Here is a 22,217-nt window from a genome sequence, read left to right as displayed (position 1 = left end):
AAGACCCTGTTCTGTAAATGCCTGGATGAGCAAAAGGCCTCCGGTGACTGGAAAATGGCTTATGTGAGTCCTATATTCAAGAAGGGCGATAGTCACTGCACGAATAATTATAGACCAGTGAGCCTGACCAGTAAAGTGTGCAAAGTACTAGAGAGCATTATAAGAGATGCCATGGTGGACCATCTACTACGAAACAACTTTGTAAAGGATTGCCATCACGGTTTTATGCCGGGGCGCTCCTGCTTAACACAATCACTGAAGGTGCTGTATGTTTGGACTCAAATTCTGGAACAGGGTAGTGATATCGACAATATTTACTTAGATTTTGCCAAGAATTTCGAGAGCATACCCAATGAAAGGTTGAGCATTAAACTGGAAGGGTACGGGATTCGGGGAAGTGGCCTAGAGTGGATTGGAGACTTTCTTTGTGACTACAAGCAGTGTGTGGTGATTAATGGTACGAAATCGTCTTGTGTACCCGTGACAAACGGGGTACCACAGGGCAGTGTACTAGACCCGCTGTTGTTTGTTTGCTTCATAAATGACATGACCAGAAGCTATGCACTCCTCCATACAACTGTTTGCGGACGATGACAAGTTATTCAGTGAAATAAGAACCAAACAGACTGTGAAGAGCTACAGAAAGATCTCTGTTAGCTTCAAGAGTGGTCGAAAAAATAGTTGCTAAGATTCAATGTCATGAAGTGGAAGAGGTGCATCACCTGTCTTATCAACAGGGACTAAGGAGGCGTACCATATATCCCAACGTTCAGATATCTAGACGGTCTATCCAAGGACTAAAACAGTATCTTATCCTTGGGCCAATCCCTTGTAACGAACTTCAAGAGTGAGGTACTTTCCCGTCTGAATTAGTCACCCGGAATTTGCTTAACTACCATCTTCAAGCCTCAAGTCTGATACTCCTACTCGCGTTTTTAATTTTGACTTTGCATAGCGGTAAAACGCCTTTGGGTTTGACTTAACCTCGCTTGCAACCAGCCTCTGGAACTTCTTTTCAGCCCTTCTACATTCTATCTTTACTTGGTTTTTGGCTCTTGCATACATCCTCCTGTCCTGCTCATCATTTGACCCAACCCACGTCTTGAATTTCTTGGTTTTCTTCTTAACTTTGTCGACCGCCACATCAATTCAATTCAATTCAAATGTGTTCACCCTTGCACCGCTCTCATGTTCACCTGTATTGCTGCCAGTTATATGTTCACCTGTATTGCTGCCAGTTATATGTTCACCTGTATTGCTGCCAGTTATATGTTCACCTGTATTGCTGCCAGTTATATGTTCACCTGTATTGCTGCCAGTTATATGTTCACCTGTATTGCTGCCAGTTATATGTTCAGTGTAGTGTTTGTGACTGTTGCTCGTTGTAAGTGTTTACTGTTACTCCGTCAGTGTTTCAGCATCAGCGGTCAGTGTTGTTGTGGCTGAGTACCGTAGATGATGGCCCTCAAACCAAGACTTTTGACTGACTTTAGAGTTCGACAGTTACTGTGTATTCCAGGTTCTTGTAAATTACACACCTCGTTATCTGCTTTTGGTGAAATAAAGGTTGCAGGTAAATATAACCGGTAATTATGGGTTTTGTTGTAACACTTGGCCCTCGAGGCACCTCAGTGATCATTTATATTATCGTATTTTTTTCTGAAATGTTATAAATATTTGGGTAGTAATTTACAGCAGCTGTCGTTAAGTCTTGATTGTAGGATTGTAAGATATGACTCTGGAACTTGAACCTGCGATAATCAGCATCGGTAATATTTGACAAGAGTGACCTGTGAGAAGGAGCAAGTGTAGAAAGGTTAGGTCAGTTTAAGGTTTGTATGGTGTTTTTTGTTATTATTTGGTTTAGTACATCTTCAAATCGCATTGAAACACTTACTTTTAGGAAATTTCTACATCATATATACATTCATCAACCCTTGAAGCCTCTTGGAAACGAGTTTCTTTCAGAAAAAATCGTGCAAGTGAGGAATGTCTAAGAAATTAAATAAAAAATCTCCACCCTCCGTTTCTTGTCCCACCGCGAGCTGGGGTTAGGGCTCCCTGCGGGAGTTGGCGAGGTTCGGTTAAGGTAGGTTAATTTAGTGAAAATTAGGGGTCTAGATGTATGGTTTCTGATGTATTTGGATGTATTTTGTTCAGATCTCACCTTTTTTTTTGATGGAAAATAGCCGTTTTTTATCAATGATGACTTACATCTCATGAAAAAATCGAGGGTGTGCTAAAACAAATAATTACCTTTTTTTGTGTGTGCAAAATTATCGTTGCAATTATCCACCTATTTGGAAGTTGAAATTATGTTTGGATCACCTGAAGAAGCATCACCCCAGAGTTTGACAGGGTGACAATTCTTCAGGTGGCAAAACCTCAGGTGACTATTCTTCAGGTGGGGTCAGAACCCTCCATGGTGGTTAATCTTCAGGCCTAACCTAACCTACTCATTGTAATATGCATTGTGTATTTTTGAATATCGAGTTAAGTATCTTGCAATATTATCTATATTATGGGGCGGGGTGATGATTCTTCAGGTGGGGCGGGGTGGGGTGGGGTGATCCTTATGTTTTTCCGGTGTTTTTTATATGTTTTGAAAAATTCTGACTTTCATTTTTACCGCAAATCAATACTTTTTGAGCAACCCCCTCCCTTATCCAATGACAACAGGGACCCCCATTGGGAACCAGGGGTTTTGGGTGGGGGAAAATCACAAAAAGTTGTAATTTGTGATAGAAATGAAGGCCAGAAGCATTCAAAATATGATATAACCTAACCTGTGGCTTGAAAGTAATTGAAATCACAGCCATTGCATAAGGGAGACATCTTGAAAATACGGTAAAATTTCCCTTGTTGCCATTGTACGAAATCGAAGTTGAAACTATGTTTTTCCAATTGTTTTTGGTGTGTTCTGAATTTGACCTTCATTTCTGGCGCAAATCTATGGTACTCATCTGGCACACAATTTAGGTTCGTACGCCAACCCCAGCATACAATTTAGATTTGTGGCATACCCTGTAATAGCCTATGTTTTCTCCAGTACTGTATATGGTTATGATATACTGTATACTCTAAGGAAAAAAGTAGGAAAGTTGCAATGGATTAGAATTGAAAAAAGGACAACCACGGAATTCTATATTGGTTTGTAAAATTCAATGCTTTAGCTTTCCAAATATAATTTATTAATTTTGGTGGATTTTCAGTTTTGGCTCTCATGTTGAGTACTCTATCCTGTGCTCAAAGTACTTGTACATTTTTTTATGATGTCCAGTATACTGTATTTACTGGTTCTACCTGTACTTTCTTTTGCCTCAGACGATGAAGAATTTCGCACTTTGGAATTGGGAATCAAGAAACAAGAACGACGAGCTGCCAGGATAATGAGAACTCCGAATATTGTTCCTCCCAGGTGTGTAAAATATGATATATTACATAGGTTTTACATCTGTTTTTGATGACAGCCTGACCTGAGATACCCAAGTATTTTAGGAACAAAGGCTCAGTGTCTGTGCACTTGCCTCCTGATAGTTAGACAAGATTCATACCAGAGATATTCCAGACTAGTGAATTTTCCAAACCAACAGATTTTCTCCCTAAAACTTGTTACAAATCTTTGGTATACTCTGTGCTTTTAGATGTAGTGGCCTGTAGACATTTTGTCTGTGATTACTGTGACCTAACAAAACAAAACAGATCTAAAACCTAACCAACTGAAATGATTTGATTTAATTAGCCATACAGTACTGTATAGGGTAAAAATTCATACATGCCCACATGTACAGTATAAACGGTCACCAAGGATAATATATGCAGTACATAAAGTATTAGTAACACTTCTTTTCTGGGAAACCCAGCATTGCTTTGGTTTGTTTTTGAGGGTAGCTATAACCCCCACTATCCCACAACACTATCACCTTCACTACATCAACTGCACAATAACTTTTAGGGGGGTCAGCTCTTGTGGGCCGATTCCCCCCCCTCTACACTACCATGTACACTGTACTGTATTAATTACCCTATCACTTTTAGGTGGGGGGTTGCCCCCCCCCTCCAACTTTGGGAGTGGCCCTTACTGAGCTAACTGCAAATTCCCACCTTTGGGACACATACACATGCATTTACCCACGCACCTCTAAAAGAACAGCCCTGTCCCAACCATTGTAAAAATTATCAATAACTTGTTATCAACTAGTGTATTCACTCCCAGTCAATCTTACTTTTTGCACTGTCACCATGTTAAAATGCCCTGTAGTTTGAGCTTCTCCCCACCTAGTTATTATATATCATATTTATATTACTGATGTCACTTGTATATTATTTGTAAATCAAGAGACCCCTTCCCCAATTATGTAACTGTATATTTTCAGCCTTCCGGCTGCCATGCTCTTTCAATAAACCGTTAATTATTATTATTATTGTTATTATTGTTATTATTATTATTATTTTTAATATTATTATTATTATTATTATTTTTAATATTATTATTATTATTATTATTATTATTATTATAGTAATACCTCGGTTTACGCGGGTTTCGTTTACGCGTTTTGTCATTTACGCGGTACCCTGCCAGAACCGGAATGCCCAATTTACGCGGTGCATCTACTGATATACGCAGAGAGCGGCTGGCGGTCCTGCCGCGCCGCCATTTTTGGATTCAAACCTTGATTTTTTCTAACCTAACCCAACCTTACGTAAGTGTTAAACCTTGATTTTTCTTTTACCTGGTGCAGTATATTATTCTCTTATTGATATTTCTCTTCTATATTATGTGTGTGTGCATACCATCATAAAGTTAAGATACTATTTTTACTGCAACGTAGGTATTGTGTCTGAAAAAGTGGAGTTTGGGGGTCGGCCCAGTCTCTATTTCAATTAATCCCTAATGTTCTGTTATTCCATTTACACGTTTCTCGTTTTATGCGCTACTCCGCGGGTTCAATTGACCGAGTAAATCGGGGTATTACTGTATTATTATTATTATTATTATTATGACATATATAGATGTGGTCCTCTTGATCATTCAGAATGACTGCAGGTGAAAGTAGATAAAATAAGACTAGCAGTTAAAAGTTGGTTAGTTACAGATTTTGATTTTGAGCACTTATTGTACTCCATGAAAATTATTAGAGTTGTTTTTCAAAAACAATTTTAGTTTGAAATTGTTTGATTGAAAGTGGTAGGTAGAGCATTCCATAGAAAATTACCAGTACATGTACAGTATATTGTACAAGAAATTACTCTTATCAAAACCATTTACTTTTGGAACAACACTTGTTCTATATCTGTGATGATGATGAACTATCTCAACATGACAATTTAGACTTTATGGAGCACTACCATTAATGTTACCGTATGCATATGGCAAAGAAGTAAACCAACTGCTCCTGTCAGCCAAACCTTGATTCTCTGAATCACAATCAGCTATTGTTTAAGTTTCTTTAATGACAAAAGTTATACAAAATTCAAAATGGAAAATATTATACATTTCACTTCGTGACGATTTAACCATCTGACCATACATTACTGAATTCATAACCAATTTACAGATATAAACGCCAGAAAATTGATCAAGACTGGGGAAGTGTGTGGCCCGCTGCGAGAACTTTTCATCCAGCAACAGTGCCTCTCCCAGTACGCCAGGGGTACCCAGCAGAAGGGCAGCCCATACCTGACAAGTGGGGAAATGCGGAACTTATGAAAATTCCCAATTTCCTTCATCTGACACCTCCAGTCATTAAACGACAGTGTGAGGTGTTAAAGAGTATGTATCAATTGTGAATTGTTGCCCGTGTGCAGATGATTGTGTTATTTTGTGTAGTTGTATACTGTATTATTAAAAAGATTAATAAAAGGTAAATATGGAATTGGGGATACTTAACTATTATGATATAGATTTTCTGTGTGTGGAAATGAATTTTGTAGTGCATATTTGTTACTTGGGTTCTTTATGGGCAGGGTCAGTGGTAAGTCAACTGATTTTGGGAGGGAGTGACTCACTCCTTGTCAGATAGGGTTGTCAGTCACCCCCAGTGTCTGCCAGTTAATAATGTTAGAGGAATAGTTCTCTCTTCAGCTTCATGTTGAGAGATGGATAGCTTAATCCTTTCCCAGAGTTGGCTACATGTGATGAGATCATTTTTTGGGTGTGAGTTTTTCATGTGTTTGTGGAGGATGAATTTTCATTTGTCTTTTGTCACACACACACAGCCTTCGGGCTGCAGAAATTTTTTCAATAAACTGTTAATTATTATTATTATTATTATTATTATTACTATTACACACACACACACATACGAGTATGTGTGTGTGTGTTTCTCACAATAAATATAGATAATTGTCCATTTAAGCCTTAAAATGCAACTGAGGATCTTAAAAAACAAATTAAAGTTAACAAATTATTTCATACGAGTAGAAGGTAAAATTGCTCGATCATTATTATCATAACATAACCAATATATGCCTAAGTTAGGTTAGGCTAGGTTAGTAATCATGCTATTCTTTTATATATATTATACATGTACTTATCCCACAATACAGTATATATATGCTTGTTAAATGAATTTTTTTTATAACGAAAATCATATTTGCATATCTCCTTTTCTTTTTTGAGAAACATATTTTGTTGCCCTTTTTTCTTTAAAGAATACAAATTTTTACCTGCATGCAATCAAGATGGCAACCTAGGATGTACAGACACACTTGCTCTCTACTGTACCTTTATAGTGTTCATTGTTTTCAGTGTCCCAGTATCTGTTCTTTACCATAATTTTTTAATTTTTTGAAAGATATAGTGGTGGACTTTGTGTGAAAAAACACAGCCTCTCTCTTATTTCTGAATAGGATTTCCTGTTTTTCACCATTCTCATTTCAGCTCGCTTAAGCCAGCGCGTTATCCTTTTTAACTGCCCATGTTTCACTGCCATACAACATCAAACTTGTTACACCAGTTATATACAGTACAGTCACAATCCAAAGTTCCGACACCCCTGGCTGGGTGTTTGCCAAGGTCAAGGTTGAGGTAAAGCTGGGTGATCGGATGCAAACATTCCACCACCACAACACTCCGAGACTCACAGCACACGAGCATGGAAGGAAATTTTTAAAAATTTTGACATGCACAAATTGCACATGCATAAGAAAATTTCATTCATAACATTGTTGGCACACACAACAATAGCAAGTTAGGAGTGAGGCATGAGAAACTTGGGCTGTTCTCGACCCAGTTATGAAATATGAATATTGATAAACATCAAGTGTTGATGGACTAAAAGTATTGTAACACTACTACAGACAAAGAATAAGTCCCATCACAAAGATGCATGTTAACAGTCAATAATCATAGTAGTACCATTCAGGTGAAAAATAAAAAAATAATCATATGCGTATGTAGTTGTGATATTGGTGACCTCTGTGCCATAACTCTCATAATCCGAGACATTATGAAGTGAAAATTAAAAACTAAAAGCAGCAGTAGACAGGAAACAAGGCAAGTGACCAAGAAGTAGTTACTAATGATGACACACGGCCAGGCATCTACGCTGAGGGTCGAGGTCTTCGGCAAAGTTGCTGCTCCGGACCAGACAAAAATTGTTTGGATGATACCATGATTAATGTGAATTGCAACATTCCAAGCCAAAATACTCCAGTGTAGTTACTGATACACCATTAAATATTGTAAACATGACTATATGAATTCCTAGTATGTGTGAAACCATAATATTCCCAGGGTTATGGTAATATCTCTACATGTATAGACCTCACCTTGTCGACTGACTGCTCACTCCCTCTTGACGAAATTCGGTCACCGGCCACCCTTTATATATGCTGCCCTGATGATTCAGGTGTAATACGAGGACTTGCATCTAGTGGTTCCAAGCCAGTGTTTTGGGACTGAGCAAAGTTTTTCATGCTCCAATCTTAACATGCTATTGTTATGTGTGGCAACAATGTTACGAATACATTTGTTATGCAAGTTCATGCCATGTCAAAGTTCATAATAAGTTCCTTCCTGTGGTGGCATGTGAACTTCACCATCATAGTGCCTCGTTACCACATTGCTGAACTAGTCTGCATCCGATCACCCAGCCTTACCTCAACCCTGGCCAGGGGGGGTGTAGAAACTTTGGATTGTGACTGTACATCTTACCTTTAATGCTTAGGAAAGATCCTCTTGTCAATTAAGGGAGTAACTCCCTCAACTTCCTCCAGCCACCTCTGGCTCTAGCACCGAGTGGCTTCAGCACCTCCACTGGCACTGCTCATGTCACACATCCCCATTTTTGGATTTCTCCATCCGTGCTAAAGCCACTTGCATACACAAAACACTTAAAGTCAACAGATCCTGCAGTCTGCAATCCACTCCTCTACACCTCTTGTGTACCCACCTTCTACATTCACTGCACATAATTGAGTTACTGTCGACATCTTTCTTACAGACAGCACATGGCCATTTTCTACTTTCCACCACGGGTCCCTCACCCACACCACTAATCACTACTTTTGTTTACACCGCATACACTCTCAAACTCATTGACTATTCTTTCCTTCCAGTTTTTAAAATTATCTGCTGCTTTTTCAATATTCTGGTATTTGCTATCAGCACTAAGTCATCAGTATACAAAAGTTTCCTGGGTAGACCAATCCTGGAGTCCTGTAACTGTATTGCCTCCAGCACCATGACAAACAGAAACCCCGACTTGCATCTCAGATTCCTCACTTTCCTCACCATTTACTCTCACAGCTGTTTTGAACCCTCATATAATGCCATAACCATAACCACTTGATCATGGCACTTCCCGACCCCTAACTTTTTCATTACCCAATTTATTGCTTGATGTGGTACCTTGTAAATGCTTTTTATAATTCTACAAATAATAAGTACAGCTTTGTCTCCTTCCCTTGATATTTCTCTTATAGTTACCTGGCCATAAATATTAGTCTTTGTTGTCCCACTACCTGGCATGAACCCAAACTACATTTTGTTTATATCTACTCATTCCCTTATCAATTTCTCAATCACACTTTGCACAACTTTCATAACTCGATCTAGCACCTTCAGGCCCCTGTAGTTCCCACATTCAATTGCATCACTTTTGCCCTAGTAAGTATTCACAATCACACTCTTCTGCCAGTTGTCTGGAACAAAACCTTCCATCATGATTGTATTAGTCAGTATGGTCACCATCCACATGCCTACATCATCTCATGCTTTCAGTATTACTGCAACTGCTGTACAGTATTCCAGACACATTTTCAAAACCATGGTTGGTAAACCCATAGTTGGTGAGGGATAACTGTACATCTGTATGTACTGCAGTACTCTTATTTATTACAGTAAATTACATACTGTATTGTATCTTTTTAATTTTGCAGAATTTTGCAATCCTTGGCCATCAGGACTTGAATCAACAGCTAAGCAGGAGAAGCATTTTCCTGTCACAATGTCTAAAAGTTCATACCTCCACTCCTCACCAACCCTCAGGGACGCAAGAGCCCGAATAGTGACATTAAAGGTAAAACAGGGCTTAATAAAGTAACAGTACTTGGGTAATTACAAGGGAATCTGAACTTTTAAATTACTAATACCATTGACCCTTTGTTTACATATATACTGTACACCATGCCCTAAAAATTCGTGGGGGTTTGGGTCTTAAAATGGCTGCAAATAGCCAAATCCGTGAATATAATTTGCTAGCGGGAGGGAGGGGGGGCATTTTTACTCGTGTGCAAAGAAATATATATTCACTTTGTGTTTGCCCTTAGGACAATTATTTCTTTTACCTGCATTGTATATACACATATCGTATATGTGTGTGTGTTTAGACACACACACACACACGCACACAAAACACATACTGTACTTATAAATAATAATGGGAATATCCTCTCATAAATATTAAGAAACAAGACAACAAAATGTAGAAAAAATTTGAGTCTACCCTCAAGTCAACTCCGTGCTGGGTTGATAACTAGATCAAACTTACAGAATTTCTTTGTAGCCATCTTGCCAACCCAACGTGAAAGCTGTTGGTAATTACAGTATAATATTGTATACTTTGTTCACAATATGTATGTAGGATGGTCTGTGCTTGTAACTGAGTAAAAATAAATGAAGAAAGTTACGTATATCTACCAGAAAATACGAGTTGAAAAACCATAACACCTCGCAGCTTGGCCCAGTTGCCTGGTGATTACGACGATGAGCTAACTTAGCTACAGTGCCATGATTAATCACTGTTAAGCACTATTCTATCAGTAAACACTATTAATAACAGTAAATCCAATGAAATATGGCAGGGAGCGAGGAGAGTCAACAGCAGACAACGTGCTAAATAACAAAAACAGTCACTGAACATATATCGTTTCTCACTGTTGATCTTTTATTTTAAGTTTTGCATTTATTTATTGGCTTTTATCATCATCATCATCATCGTCATCATTATTATTATTATTTTATATATTATATTTGTATTTAATTTTTTTTATTAATTATTATTATGATTTTTATTATTACGTATTATTATTATATTTTCACCCCAGGCCCTGATGTGGGTCATTGACCTGTGCCCTGGTGGGTTAATCCCATAAACTCACTTCCTTTACTGCTCCTGTTGCCTGGCGTAGCCAGGCGTATGTATAGGAGAAAAACATATTTTGTAGTCTACATACAATGGAAATGGTATGGGCTCAGTGATAAACAAATTATATAAACCATTCATTTTCCAATGATAACATAATAAGAAACATTGTATCATTACTAGAGTGAATGAATTAATATTCCCACAAAAAAATTGACAACTCTGTTATGAAAAATAGATTAACACGCACCATTCCATGCTGGCTGTTTGTGGAGAGCCCATGTTCCTCTCTCCCTTGCCACTGATGAATATCATGATGAATATGATGAATGATGGTGACAATGTTGATGAAGATGAAGGCAAGGGAGTTACAAGTTCTCATCTGCTTCGGAAGAGGAGGCAGAGGAGAGTGGAGGGAGATCAGAGCTGGGAGCGGAAGGAGGAGGGTCGTCCACATCGGAATCAGAGTCAGGAGGAGGAGGTTCACAAACAGGAGGCTGAGGCTTTCTTGCAGGTGTAGAAGGTGTAGGGCTTGGAGTGGACGAAGGTAAGAAGAGCATGGAGATTGGAGGCTGGGCAACCTGGTGCTTGAGCTCCTTTAGTATTTCCTTATAAGCAGCCAGGAGTTTCTCCATCCCTTTCTGGAAGTTGACTGATCTCTTGATAGAGAAATTGATGTCGAAAAAATTGTCCGCGGCTGTCCTACAAGACAGCAAGCCCTATTGAGGATCATGACGGTTAAGGTGGGCAGTGGGCACCTCCTCCACTTCACCTTCTTCTTCCTCCTCATCCTCACGACACTACTTCTTGACAAGTTCGGCCAGCTCTTCCTCAGTCAGCTCTTTCCCAGCATGACCCAGGAGCTCCTATTGCACCTCTTCCTCCTGAATGTTTTAGAACCCCTCACCTCCCACTTGACAGGCAAGCTGAACAATGTGCTGCACATCCTTATTGACTGTGGGGAAGCCAGGAAAGTCGTTCACCACCTCTGACCACGAGGCCCTCCAGCAGGAGTTAACACAGAGGGCTGTCAGGTCATCATGGCACTGCTTGATGAAGGAGATGCAGCCTGTGATGGAGAACCTCATCCACATTTCCCACACCGACTCAGCACCATCCTATGTGTGTCATCCAAGGTTTGCCGTATCCTACTGACGGTGTGGGTCATGTACTTAGTCTTGAAGGCAGCAATGACTCCCTGGTTGAGTGGTTGGAGCAATGATGTTGTGTTTTTGGGCAGTAAGGTCACCTCAACTTCTTTATTTGCAACCTTGAGGGCCTCGGGGTGGCCAGGGCAGTTGTTGATCATAAGAAGGACCTTAAACTCCAGGCCTCCCTCCTGCAGGTACCTCACTCACAAAATAATTGTGAAGCCAGTCGGTGAACAACACTGCCTTCATCCAGGCTTTCTTGTTGTGGCGGTAGAAGACTGGGAGAAGGTGCAAGTCTTTGTTCTTGAGTGCACGCGGATGCTTGGCACAGTACAGCAGCATGGGTTTGATCATATGTCCTGCAGTGTTGCCACATAGCAGGAGAGAGAGACAATCTTTGGCCACTTGGAGCCTGGTGTACTCTTTTCTTCCTTGGAAATGACCGCCCTGGCTGGCATCTTCTATCACCACAAGCCAGTTTCGTCAGCATTGAAAACCTGCTCCGGCATGTAACCCTTCTACCGGACAATCTCAGCAAAGATCGCAGGATACTCCCTTGCTGCTACATTGTCCACCGATGCTGACTCACCACTGATCCTCAAGTTGTGCAGGTTGTAGCACTTCTTGAAGTTCTCAAACCACCTTTTACTGGCATTAAAACCTTTCTTTGAGGTGTCATCAGAACCACCAGCACTAGCACCACCACCACTCACTTCCCCTTTAGTACCTTCTTCAGCATGGAATCAGTCATACAGGACCTTGGGTTTGTCGCGGATAAACTTCTGGCTGAGAAGGATGTGGCAGTGGTTAAAGTCCTCAATCCAGATGTTAAGGGCTTTCTCCATCTTCACCATAGATATATCCCTCACATTAGCAGCTACCTTGGCAGAAGAGGGGTCACTTCGGGCAATGGCATTACGAATATCCCTCTCTTTCTTCTTGATGTAGCATACAGTTGATTCATTGATGCCACACTCTCGACCATACACGGCAAAGCTTTGGCCACTCCTAGGTTTGTCCAGCAGTTGTATCTTCTCCACTTTCTTTTCTCTCTTCACTTGTTAGGGTGCCTTCACGCAGCTGGATGAAGGTGGTTGAGGGCATTTGGGAGCCATCACAAGCACGAGGAGCACAGTTGTTAAGATAGCAGAGTAGCACACACGCTAGATAGACCAGTGTTTATCCCGGACTGAGGCGGAGCAAGTACGTGTGGGCCAGCTTCCTGGGACAAGAGAGACACCTTGCAGGATGCCACAAAACTCGTGCGCTCCTTGTCCCGGCCGCGAAAATGCGGCAACTTTAAAATTACTCGCAGACATTCTTGGGTACATCCAGGGTGTCATCCGCGAATAATCGAGGGCTGCGAATTGAAAATCCACGAATTGTAAGGGCATGCTGTATATTGATCCTGTATTGTAAAGGTTACACTTCTGATTGATAACACTGGGTCCGGCGATAGCACTTGTTTTTGGCCCAGCCATCCACTGCAGTCCACTGGTATTCACGGATTTGGGAGATTCGGTTTAATCTGCCTTCACTGGGCATGTTAACAGTGGGCACTTGATAGTACAGTAATGAGAATCTGTAGTATCATCATCTATTAACATCAAATATAAATTTTCTTGTATCATAATAAGAATGATAAAACAATAAATATTGTATAGTAATCATTCCATATAATGTAATAAAGCATACAAGCCAATTCTACAAAAGGGAGGATTCTGCTAAATTGAATACAGTTATAGCTTTGGCAACTTCCTTATCAGAGTTATATTAAAATAGGATTAGGTTCCAATCCTTTGTTATTCTGTATTTTGCATATGCCAAGAATGAACAAATACAGTAGCACATATTTTATGTACAAAAATTATCTCTGGGTGATGCCAAGAGTGAACCACATAAAAATAATGAGATTAAGTTGTCAACTACTGCAGTCCAGGAAACAGTTGTTCTGACTCAAAGAGAGTTATAATTTGCTAAAATTTTTTAGTGATGTCATCTCACTATAAGGTAAAAAAAAAACATAAAACCACCAATGATAAGTACAGTATTACACCAATACTAACCAATATTTGTTGAGCTACATGATCACGAGCATGTGCAATCACCTTGTGACTGTAATGCACCGGGTGACGGTGTGCAGGTAGACCACAGCTGACAGGTGCAGCGAGAGATGAGTTCCATATTCCAGGCATCAGTGATTTTTCTTAGTACTACTGTACAGTACTGTATACTGTTGTTGGAGAGAGGTCTTGTGATTTGCTGCCATTGAAACTATTTTAGAAGCAATAGTTGTTAACAGTGCAAACTTATTGATATCCCACAGGTGTCACTGAAGAGTCTTGACCTTGATGACCACGGCCGTGACAAGTTACTTCGGTTGGTGAAGGATCGTTATGATGCTGCCACTGATTGCCTCACCATTGTTGCTGATCGTTGTCCACTTTCTCAGCAGAACTATGATTATTGCCAATACCTGCTAACAGTTCTCTACAATGAGTCAATGGTTAGTACTGGGTATGAGAATTTGTAAGGGCTTATACAGACAGCTAAAGAGTGACCTTCACCCAAGTGTTGATTGGCTGAGTCTATCATACAGAGAAGTTACTGTCTGTACCAACACCATTTTTTATGAAGTGGCTATGAACTGTTACAAAGTTGCTCAATATTCCCTAATCATCTTTTCGTACATACAGTATATAATGCTCATGTATAAGTTTAACCCTCCAAATAGGCTGCTACTCAATCTGGCAACTGGAGGCTAGTATCCATTAGCTCTGGGAAGTTGAAAAGTTGTTTTGCAAAAGAAAATAAGGAGTTCAGTTACTCATTACCCAAAATCTCAGTGACCTAACAGTCCTTATGTGAAAAATTATACATTACATGTATGGGACCATTTATCCAGCATACTTGGGGCTGGGGGATACCAGATAAGGGATTTTATGGAAGCTGGAGCATAAGGTTTAAAATTTACAGCAAACTCTCTATAACTGGCTGTGGTGAAGCCTTAGTTGTACACTGTAACATTAAAACTTAGAAGGGAAGGCATATAAACAGCAATAGCAAAAGCATATAAATAACAATACTAAAAGCAAAAAAGAGCAAAATTGATACATTATAAGTTAGTGTACAACCACACCCCAGTATTCACTTAGTTTTAGGTAGATACATGTACTGTATATATGTATTTTTTTATTATTTTTTTGTTGTTACATAATAATAATAAAAAGTTCTGCAGCCTGAAGACTGAAAATATACATAAGAAAAAATGACTTATTACATACAAAGACATGGGGTAGGTGGGTCGTTTAACAAAAGCTTTCATTACTAAAAGGAGAAGGAACATGGATTGAACATACAAATTATTGTAGTTTGCAGTTGATAGCACTGAGCTGGTCTCTTGCCATACTGTGTGAGGTCATGTAGGCCACGTGGTGCAGTAACTGGTCCGCAGATGTTGACATGAAGGGCCTCACGTGGTCATGGAGACTGCAGGTGGTGTGGTGTTCATGTGGTGCAGTAACTCGTCCGTAGGTGTTGATATGAAGGACTTCATGTGGTCATGGAGACATCGGTTGGTGTGGTGTTCACGTGGTGCAGTAACTCGTCCTTAGGTGTTGATATGAAGGACTTCACGTGGTCATGGAGACATCGGGTGGTGTGGTGTTCACGTGGTGCAGTAACTCGTCCTCGGGGGTTGACATGAAGGACCTCACGTGGTCATGGAGACATCAGGTAATGTGGTGTTCAACGTGGTATAGTGACTCGTCTTCGGGTGTTGATATGAAGGACCCCACATGGTCATGGGGACACCATGTGCTGTTTGATGGTGTCACAGTACCTCCCTCTCTGCTAGGTGGTGTTGTGTTATCTCGTAGTCAGGTGTGAAGCCGGCCCACTGTTGTTCCCAAGGTGGACTGATTAACACCGCCTGGTCAGAAGATGGTGGTAGGTTTTCAGGGGTGCTTATCTCACTGGTGAGTCACGGCTCTTGCTGGTACTTCTCTAGTGCGAAATTCACTTTCTTAAACACTGATCATCACTGTTCCAACACTGATTCCACTTCTTTCCAAAACGAAATTGTCACTTTTGATTATGTTGATATCCCAGTGGTGAGGATGGGTCAGGGAGAGGGACTTGGGAATGGGCCAAACATTGGCCAAGGGGGGGGGGGCAGCTGCACAGCAGGAGCAGTGCCTGATAGGTGGAAAAATAAAAATAACTAAAAATTATCATCATAACTTCTGACTCTTAGTCATGAATAAAAACTCCTTAAGAATTTTTTGTCAGTCTTAACCCTTAAAGCCCGGGTGATGTTCCTCTACACCCACCATAGTGACCCTGGGTGATGTTCCTCTACACCCACCATAGTGACCCTGGGTGATGTTCCTCTACACCCACCATAGTGACCCTGGGTGATGTTCCTCTACACCCACCATAGTGACCCTGGGTGATGTTCCTCTACACCCACCATAGTGACCCTGGGTGATGTTCCTACACCCACCATAGTGACCCTGGGTGATGTTCCTCTACACCCACCATAGTGACCCTGGGTGATGTTCCTCTACACCCACCATAGTGACCCCGGTGATGTTCCTCTACACCCACCATAGTGACCTTGGGTGATGTTCCTCTACACCCACCATAGTGACCCCGGGTGATGTTCCTCTACACCCATCATAGTGACCTTGGGTGATGTTCCTCTACACCCACCATAGTGACCCCGGGTGATGTTCCTCTACACCCACCATAGTGACCTTGGGTGATGTTCCTCTACACCCATCATAGTGACCCTGGGTGATGTTCCTCTACACCCACCATAGTGACCCTGGGTGATGTTCCTCTACACCCACCATAGTGACCTTGGGTGACCCTTCCTCTGCATCCTTAATTTGAGCAATATAGTTTGAATGTCCAGGCAGGATGAAGTACTTTATATGTAATGAGGTGAAATGGCCCAACTATTAAAAGCACAGTAACCCAGGACTCGCCTCACCTCGCTAACAGAGAAAATTTATGCTAGTCAACTGAATTCCTGCAAGGGTTTAATAGCAACTGGTAGCTTGTACACTTGATTTATTACATAACTGGCATCCTACATGCAGAATGAAAGTAAACAAAATTAATACAATTGATGCCTTGTACCCTAAAATAAAATCACAAGGCTAATATATCCATTCACCACTTCTCATACACTCCTGCCCACTCATTCATGCATCACCATCATACATTGGCCCCACAGCTTCCAGTAATACAGCACAATATGGTTAGCAGAAGAGTGAATAATATTACTCTCTTTATTTACAACCTTGTAGTCTATTTAATCACCGAACTGAACTTTGATTCAAATACTGTATACAGCTTACTGCTTGGCAATTCCTTGGTGTACCTTTTGTTTTGTCAACCATACACAGCTCTCAGGACAACCATCACTGTTGACCTCACAACACTCACTGAGGTTACAACCACATTATCCGTTCAATGTTCCCCCATACAGGAACTACTCTCTCATACCCGACTATCCCCCCTTATTAACACTACTCTGGGTACCTTGCCAGGTGTCACTCAGTAACAACACTGTTGTGGTGAGTACCTCCCATAAGTTTCGTCTGGTCTTAGTGTATGCCACCAGCACGCTTCCACCGGGCTGCTACTTGGCGCTGTGACTAATCCACCGCACTCAGATTCTTAATAGCAACTTTAGGTAGACACTGGAGAGTTCTCACCATGCACAGGGTTGTGTCACACTACCAAAACCAGCTGGGCCTCTCTGTTGCCGTTCTTGAGGTAGCAAGGTCACCAGATTAATAGTCTTCTAAATTCCCCCTTGTCGCTTCCCTCCAAGCTCTCCACAGCAGACTACCAGTCTCACAAGATTCCTGCTTATATTACACCACTAATTCCCAGCAAGTTGGGGGATGAACAATCATGTGTTTACCATGTGGTTCCTATTGCAGACGAATGAGAGGCCAACCCCTGTGACACTCACTAGTTTCAGGATTACCACATGCCCACCAACTTCAAATACAGCTCCTCCCCGACTTACGACCTACTCGACTTACGACCACCTGCACTTACGACCTGCCTCAGTTGTACCAAAATTTTGTCAAATTACATATTTTCAAGTCCCAACGTCAGTACACAGACAAAATTTTAATTTGTAATTTACTTTAAAATTGCTGGCAAGCTTAAAAGTGGTGCTGAGAAGAAAAAGAGACACCCATTTTAGATTTTCTATGTATTATTTAAGCATTTTCGACTTACGACTATTTCGACTTATTACCTGAATTTGAGTCCCTAACCCCGTCGTAAGTCGGGGAGGAGCTATATTATCAAATCCTCCCCTTTTACATAAGATATCTATTTCCTTGGCAACTCAACTCGCATGTAACCTTTGTCTCAGTCTAGTGGTCCATTTACTCACCATATATCATGGTGGATGTATTGACAGCTTGTGACCTGCCTCGCCCTTCCATACCCTCAACAGTAGTACTGTATTATTCATCAAGAGTTGCTTGATTTAAGTGGCATTGATATAGTATCGAGTGGTGAAGACAGTGATGGGGAGGAAACAGACCCAGATAATGTAGAGTTTGTTGAGGCAGCCAGCAGTGAGGACAGTGATACAGACAATGGTGCTCACTCCCCCTCCCCACCACGGCTGCCAACCCCTCAGCGAGGTTGTGGTCGTAGGGGACCACATGCTCACCAGCAACAGTATGCTTGGAGTAACTTCACTCATTTTGACATCTGAAATACTAGTTTTCAACAATGGATTAAAAAATAAAAAAAAATATGCACACTTGGGGTGTTTGGCTAGTCTTACATCACCCGGGGCATAAGGGTTAAAGGGGGGTTACAGTCTGTAGACTTCACCATAATGATATTCCAGTAAACAGTATGAATCTTTATCACATATACAGTACACTATTATATCTATAACAATTGGAGGATCATATCGTAGCCCCTCAAAATAGCCTCCTCGCTAGGTACCGCTGCATGAGTCATGGAGTGGATTAGTCTCCACTGCATATATTGAGTGTGAAGTACCTGAGTTTTGAACTATGGACTTGAATTGCTAAATTGTAGGTTCTCTCACAAAATGAGATTCCACAATCCTTTAGTTTTGAAAGAAAGTTTTAACAAATTTACCTATTATTGTAGATAGGTATGAAATGTATAGTTTGAAAAATAGGTTATGTCGCATCATGATTACTCAAAACTTTTGTCTGTGCAACCCAACCTTTTTCCAACTTAACTACTTATAAGTTTTTCAGTGACAGTCTCTGAAAGTGTTCACAAATTTTTAGATGGATATATGTATTTATTTTGAAGCAATCATAGGTTTAAAATAATAAAATTTTATTTTATGGTAATTGAATTATAAATTTTAATGCTAAGCAGGCTGTCATGATAATATCTGTTCAAATATTTTCTTGTTTATTATTACTGTATTGTATTACAGTTATGTTTACCACTTGATAATCCGTAAATGAAATTGCACTTGCATCTATTTTACCTTAAATTTTAAATTTTGTTTTCCCTTTCAATTTACTTTAGAAAACAGAGCCGTGGGAACATGAGAAGGAAGTAGCAGACCGTGAGCGATACTTGTGGGAGGGCAGTCCTTCACAGGCAAGGTTTCAGACAATAATCAGTGCTAAAGAGGACTGCACACCTGAGGAAGTTATCAAAGATTATGAACAAGTTGTTACTGATTTGCATAATGAAGGTGGGTGCATTTTTACTATGATGAATACCCTGTACAATGTCCATTTGTTTCTGACATGATTTATAGATGAACAGAAGACAAATTTAAATTATTTATTAATGAAAATGGGTTGTAGGTATAAAATGGTGTCAATGTCTTCTTTGAATAATTTTACAAGAGGGTGTGAAACATCACATGTGATGGGGAATTTTAATGATTGTTTTGCTTTCATCAGCATAGCCCTGGATGGGAAAGGCAGTAATGAAGGGAAATTCCATATTGAGTTTTAGGTTACTTGTCACATTTTGAAGGTAATCATTGTATTGCTAACCTAGGGGGTCTTTCATTGATGCCTTTTCTCCGAGAACAACTTTTCCCTCTTACTTAGTTTTGGCCAAAAGGTTATTGGAACTTTATATTTTAACAAACTGGTTTCCAAATGATTACTTTTGTCCCACACAAACTGTATATTGAAAGTTATCTTATTGATTTTCTTGTTAAAGGGTTGGAGGTCAAGTTGATTGTGACTCAGAAAATACATTAACCCATTGAGTAGTAGGAGTTTCTCTCAGCTGAATAAAATCATCTGGCATTAGCTAGAATAAAATATCTAAGTTTGATACTACTCCATAAGGGGTTAAGCTTCTGTCTTAGGTTTTGCATGAAAAGTTTTACTCTACATCATGCAGTTACTAAATTTGGCTGGTAGATCATCAGTTACATTTTTCAGGTAACTTCAATTTTGGTTTCATATTATCAAAGTCAATATTCCCTCTTGGCTGTGTATCGGCACAAACGTTCAACACTTCATCAGCTTTGCATATAAAACAGTGCACCTTGTTGTACGCCTTGTTTTTATATTCTTTTATTTATTGCATACCTGTGGTATCGATAACTTTAAAACAAATATATTATACAGTATACAGCTTTTTTTGTTTGTACTGGTGGCTCATATTCACACTTTGCCTAGGTATTGATGCATACAACAAATTCATTCCCCCGCTGTATTGCAAAAAAAAAATAGAGTGAACATTGGTGAAGGTCATTGTCATCAAACTTATAAAAATCTGGTGTCTGAACATCTGTGGTTATATTGTGTACCATTTTGTAGTGCAGTAATTTTACATTACCTTGGAAAGCAAGGTTCAAGGACTGCTTAACATGAATTTCATTAGGATTATTCATTGTAATTATTTATGTTTTTGTTAGGATTAGTTTTTTGTTTGCCTAGTGTTTGGCCCAAACTGAGTGGGAAGCTGAACAGTATCATTTCCTTGTTTTAACTATACAGTACATACTTCAAATTACATTACTGTACTTTATTTAAATTTGAAACACATATACAATAGAAATATCCTATGTATTTTGGGTAATGTTGCTACATGACTTCATTTAACCCATTCACTGCAGCTGGTCTGAATTTCAAGTGTACCCTCAGTGCGGCACTAATGACTAATAACAGGTTTCCGTTCCATTTTTGGCACATTTGCCGTCAACTGCCAGAGCCATACTGTTCCATGTGTGGCCTCTCTGCATTGAATAGTTAATGGATGGCATTCTTAAAGTCCTTTGTCACGTTGCTTGACCCATTACTTATTCAGTTAACAAAAGATCATGTACAGTCAGCAAACTATTATTCTGCACCTTTAAGGGTTCCTACAGTATGACACACCAGACCAAGAATTCTGAAAACACTCATGAGTCAAAGCAGATGTTGGTAGCCCTGGCTTCCTGAGTTGCCAGTTACTCTGTAGATAGTATTTACCATCAGGTGTTTTAGTATGTCTGTGTGCACAATGTGTTACAAGATGTGAATAGAGCAGTTAACATCATATAACTACAGTATATTTATAAAATAATCGGCGCTCAGCTACCTATGCGTAATATTATATAACTTTCTTACATTACAAATGTTTCGTACAGGGTATTGTTTTTTTCTGGTTGAGGTCTTGTATTATGCCACTTCTCATCACTTTCTCATATAGTGGTTATAATCATGAGTAGTTTCACAATTTCGTTGTATCTCATAGTATGTGAAATTCCTATACAGCACCTCAGTTTCTAGAGTGCTTGCCATTCCTACCGTATGTGGGTGATTAAACGTAGTACTGTACAGTACTACGGTATAGTATATAATGCTGTGGGTTTTATATGTATTCCTGGTAATTTCTCTGTGGTTACTACATATTGTAGAAGGAATAAAAGCACATGAGTTTTACAATGAATTACACAATCAGAGGTACCAACCTTACCAATACATGGTGTCAGTCTCGCAGTGTTCGCTGCGAGTCATTGCACCCAGGGTTGCAGAATAATTTTTTGCTGACTATACACAAATGTTCCAAATAATAATTAACTGCAATTTTCTTCTTTTGACCAGGTGAAGATGAGCCAACACTCTCAAGATATAGAGAATCAGTTTTAAAAGTGGTTGGACTTGCTTGACTCCCAAGATCAGTAGATGTTGGGATTTATTTAAATTTTTCTTAGAAAAGATACTGATGATTAGATAAACTGACCTGTATATAGTACAGTAGTGGATCAGACATTAAGAATGATCTGGGGAAAAACTGCATAATTTAATAAGTTGGCAATGTTTTTTTATTTAAAATATGCATACCAAAGTTTTAATCACGTATTTATCTTATCTAAGCAATCACATTATCCATGTTTATAATATAATGTATAGTATGTTCAGTTGTATAAACTTTCCCCAGATTGTTTTGGATGGTTCTGATGTTTTCTAATAAATGTTGGACATAAGAT

At 39.8% G+C, this 22,217-nt stretch overlaps 1 protein-coding gene across 1 annotated transcript; it reads left to right on the top strand.

Moving 5' to 3' along the window:
- The first annotated feature begins 1,393 nt into the window (after positions 1–1,393).
- On the top strand, positions 1,394–22,214 carry LOC121867333 (28S ribosomal protein S35, mitochondrial-like). The gene is made up of 7 exons (XM_042367254.1): positions 1,394–1,573; positions 3,325–3,418; positions 5,559–5,773; positions 9,385–9,524; positions 14,067–14,246; positions 19,301–19,472; positions 21,832–22,214. Exons 1-7 carry the CDS (start codon positions 1,456–1,458, stop codon positions 21,894–21,896), a joined length of 984 nt encoding a protein of 327 aa, XP_042223188.1. The 5' UTR covers positions 1,394–1,455; the 3' UTR covers positions 21,897–22,214.
- Positions 22,215–22,217: the final 3 nt, after the last annotated feature.

Source organism: Homarus americanus, unplaced genomic scaffold (assembly GCF_018991925.1).
Source record: "Homarus americanus isolate GMGI-L3 unplaced genomic scaffold, GMGI_Hamer_2.0 scaffold6317, whole genome shotgun sequence".
In the NCBI taxonomy this organism is placed as follows: Eukaryota; Metazoa; Arthropoda; class Malacostraca; order Decapoda; family Nephropidae; genus Homarus; species Homarus americanus.
This window is presented reverse-complemented; position numbering and strand designations above follow the sequence as displayed.

What these genes read in the sequence shown, in the direction of transcription:
- LOC121867333 (XM_042367254.1), top strand. Translation starts at nt 1,456, where the DNA reads ATGATGGCCCTCAAACCAAGACTTTTGACTGACTTTAGAGTTCGACAG. An exon ending in TGGTGAAATAAAGGTTGCAG is followed by an intron (nt 1,574 to 3,324) that starts GTAAATATAACC and finishes CTTTTGCCTCAG; the next exon opens with ACGATGAAGAATTTCGCACT. An exon ending in CCCGAATAGTGACATTAAAG is followed by an intron (nt 9,525 to 14,066) that starts GTAAAACAGGGC and finishes GATATCCCACAG; the next exon opens with GTGTCACTGAAGAGTCTTGA.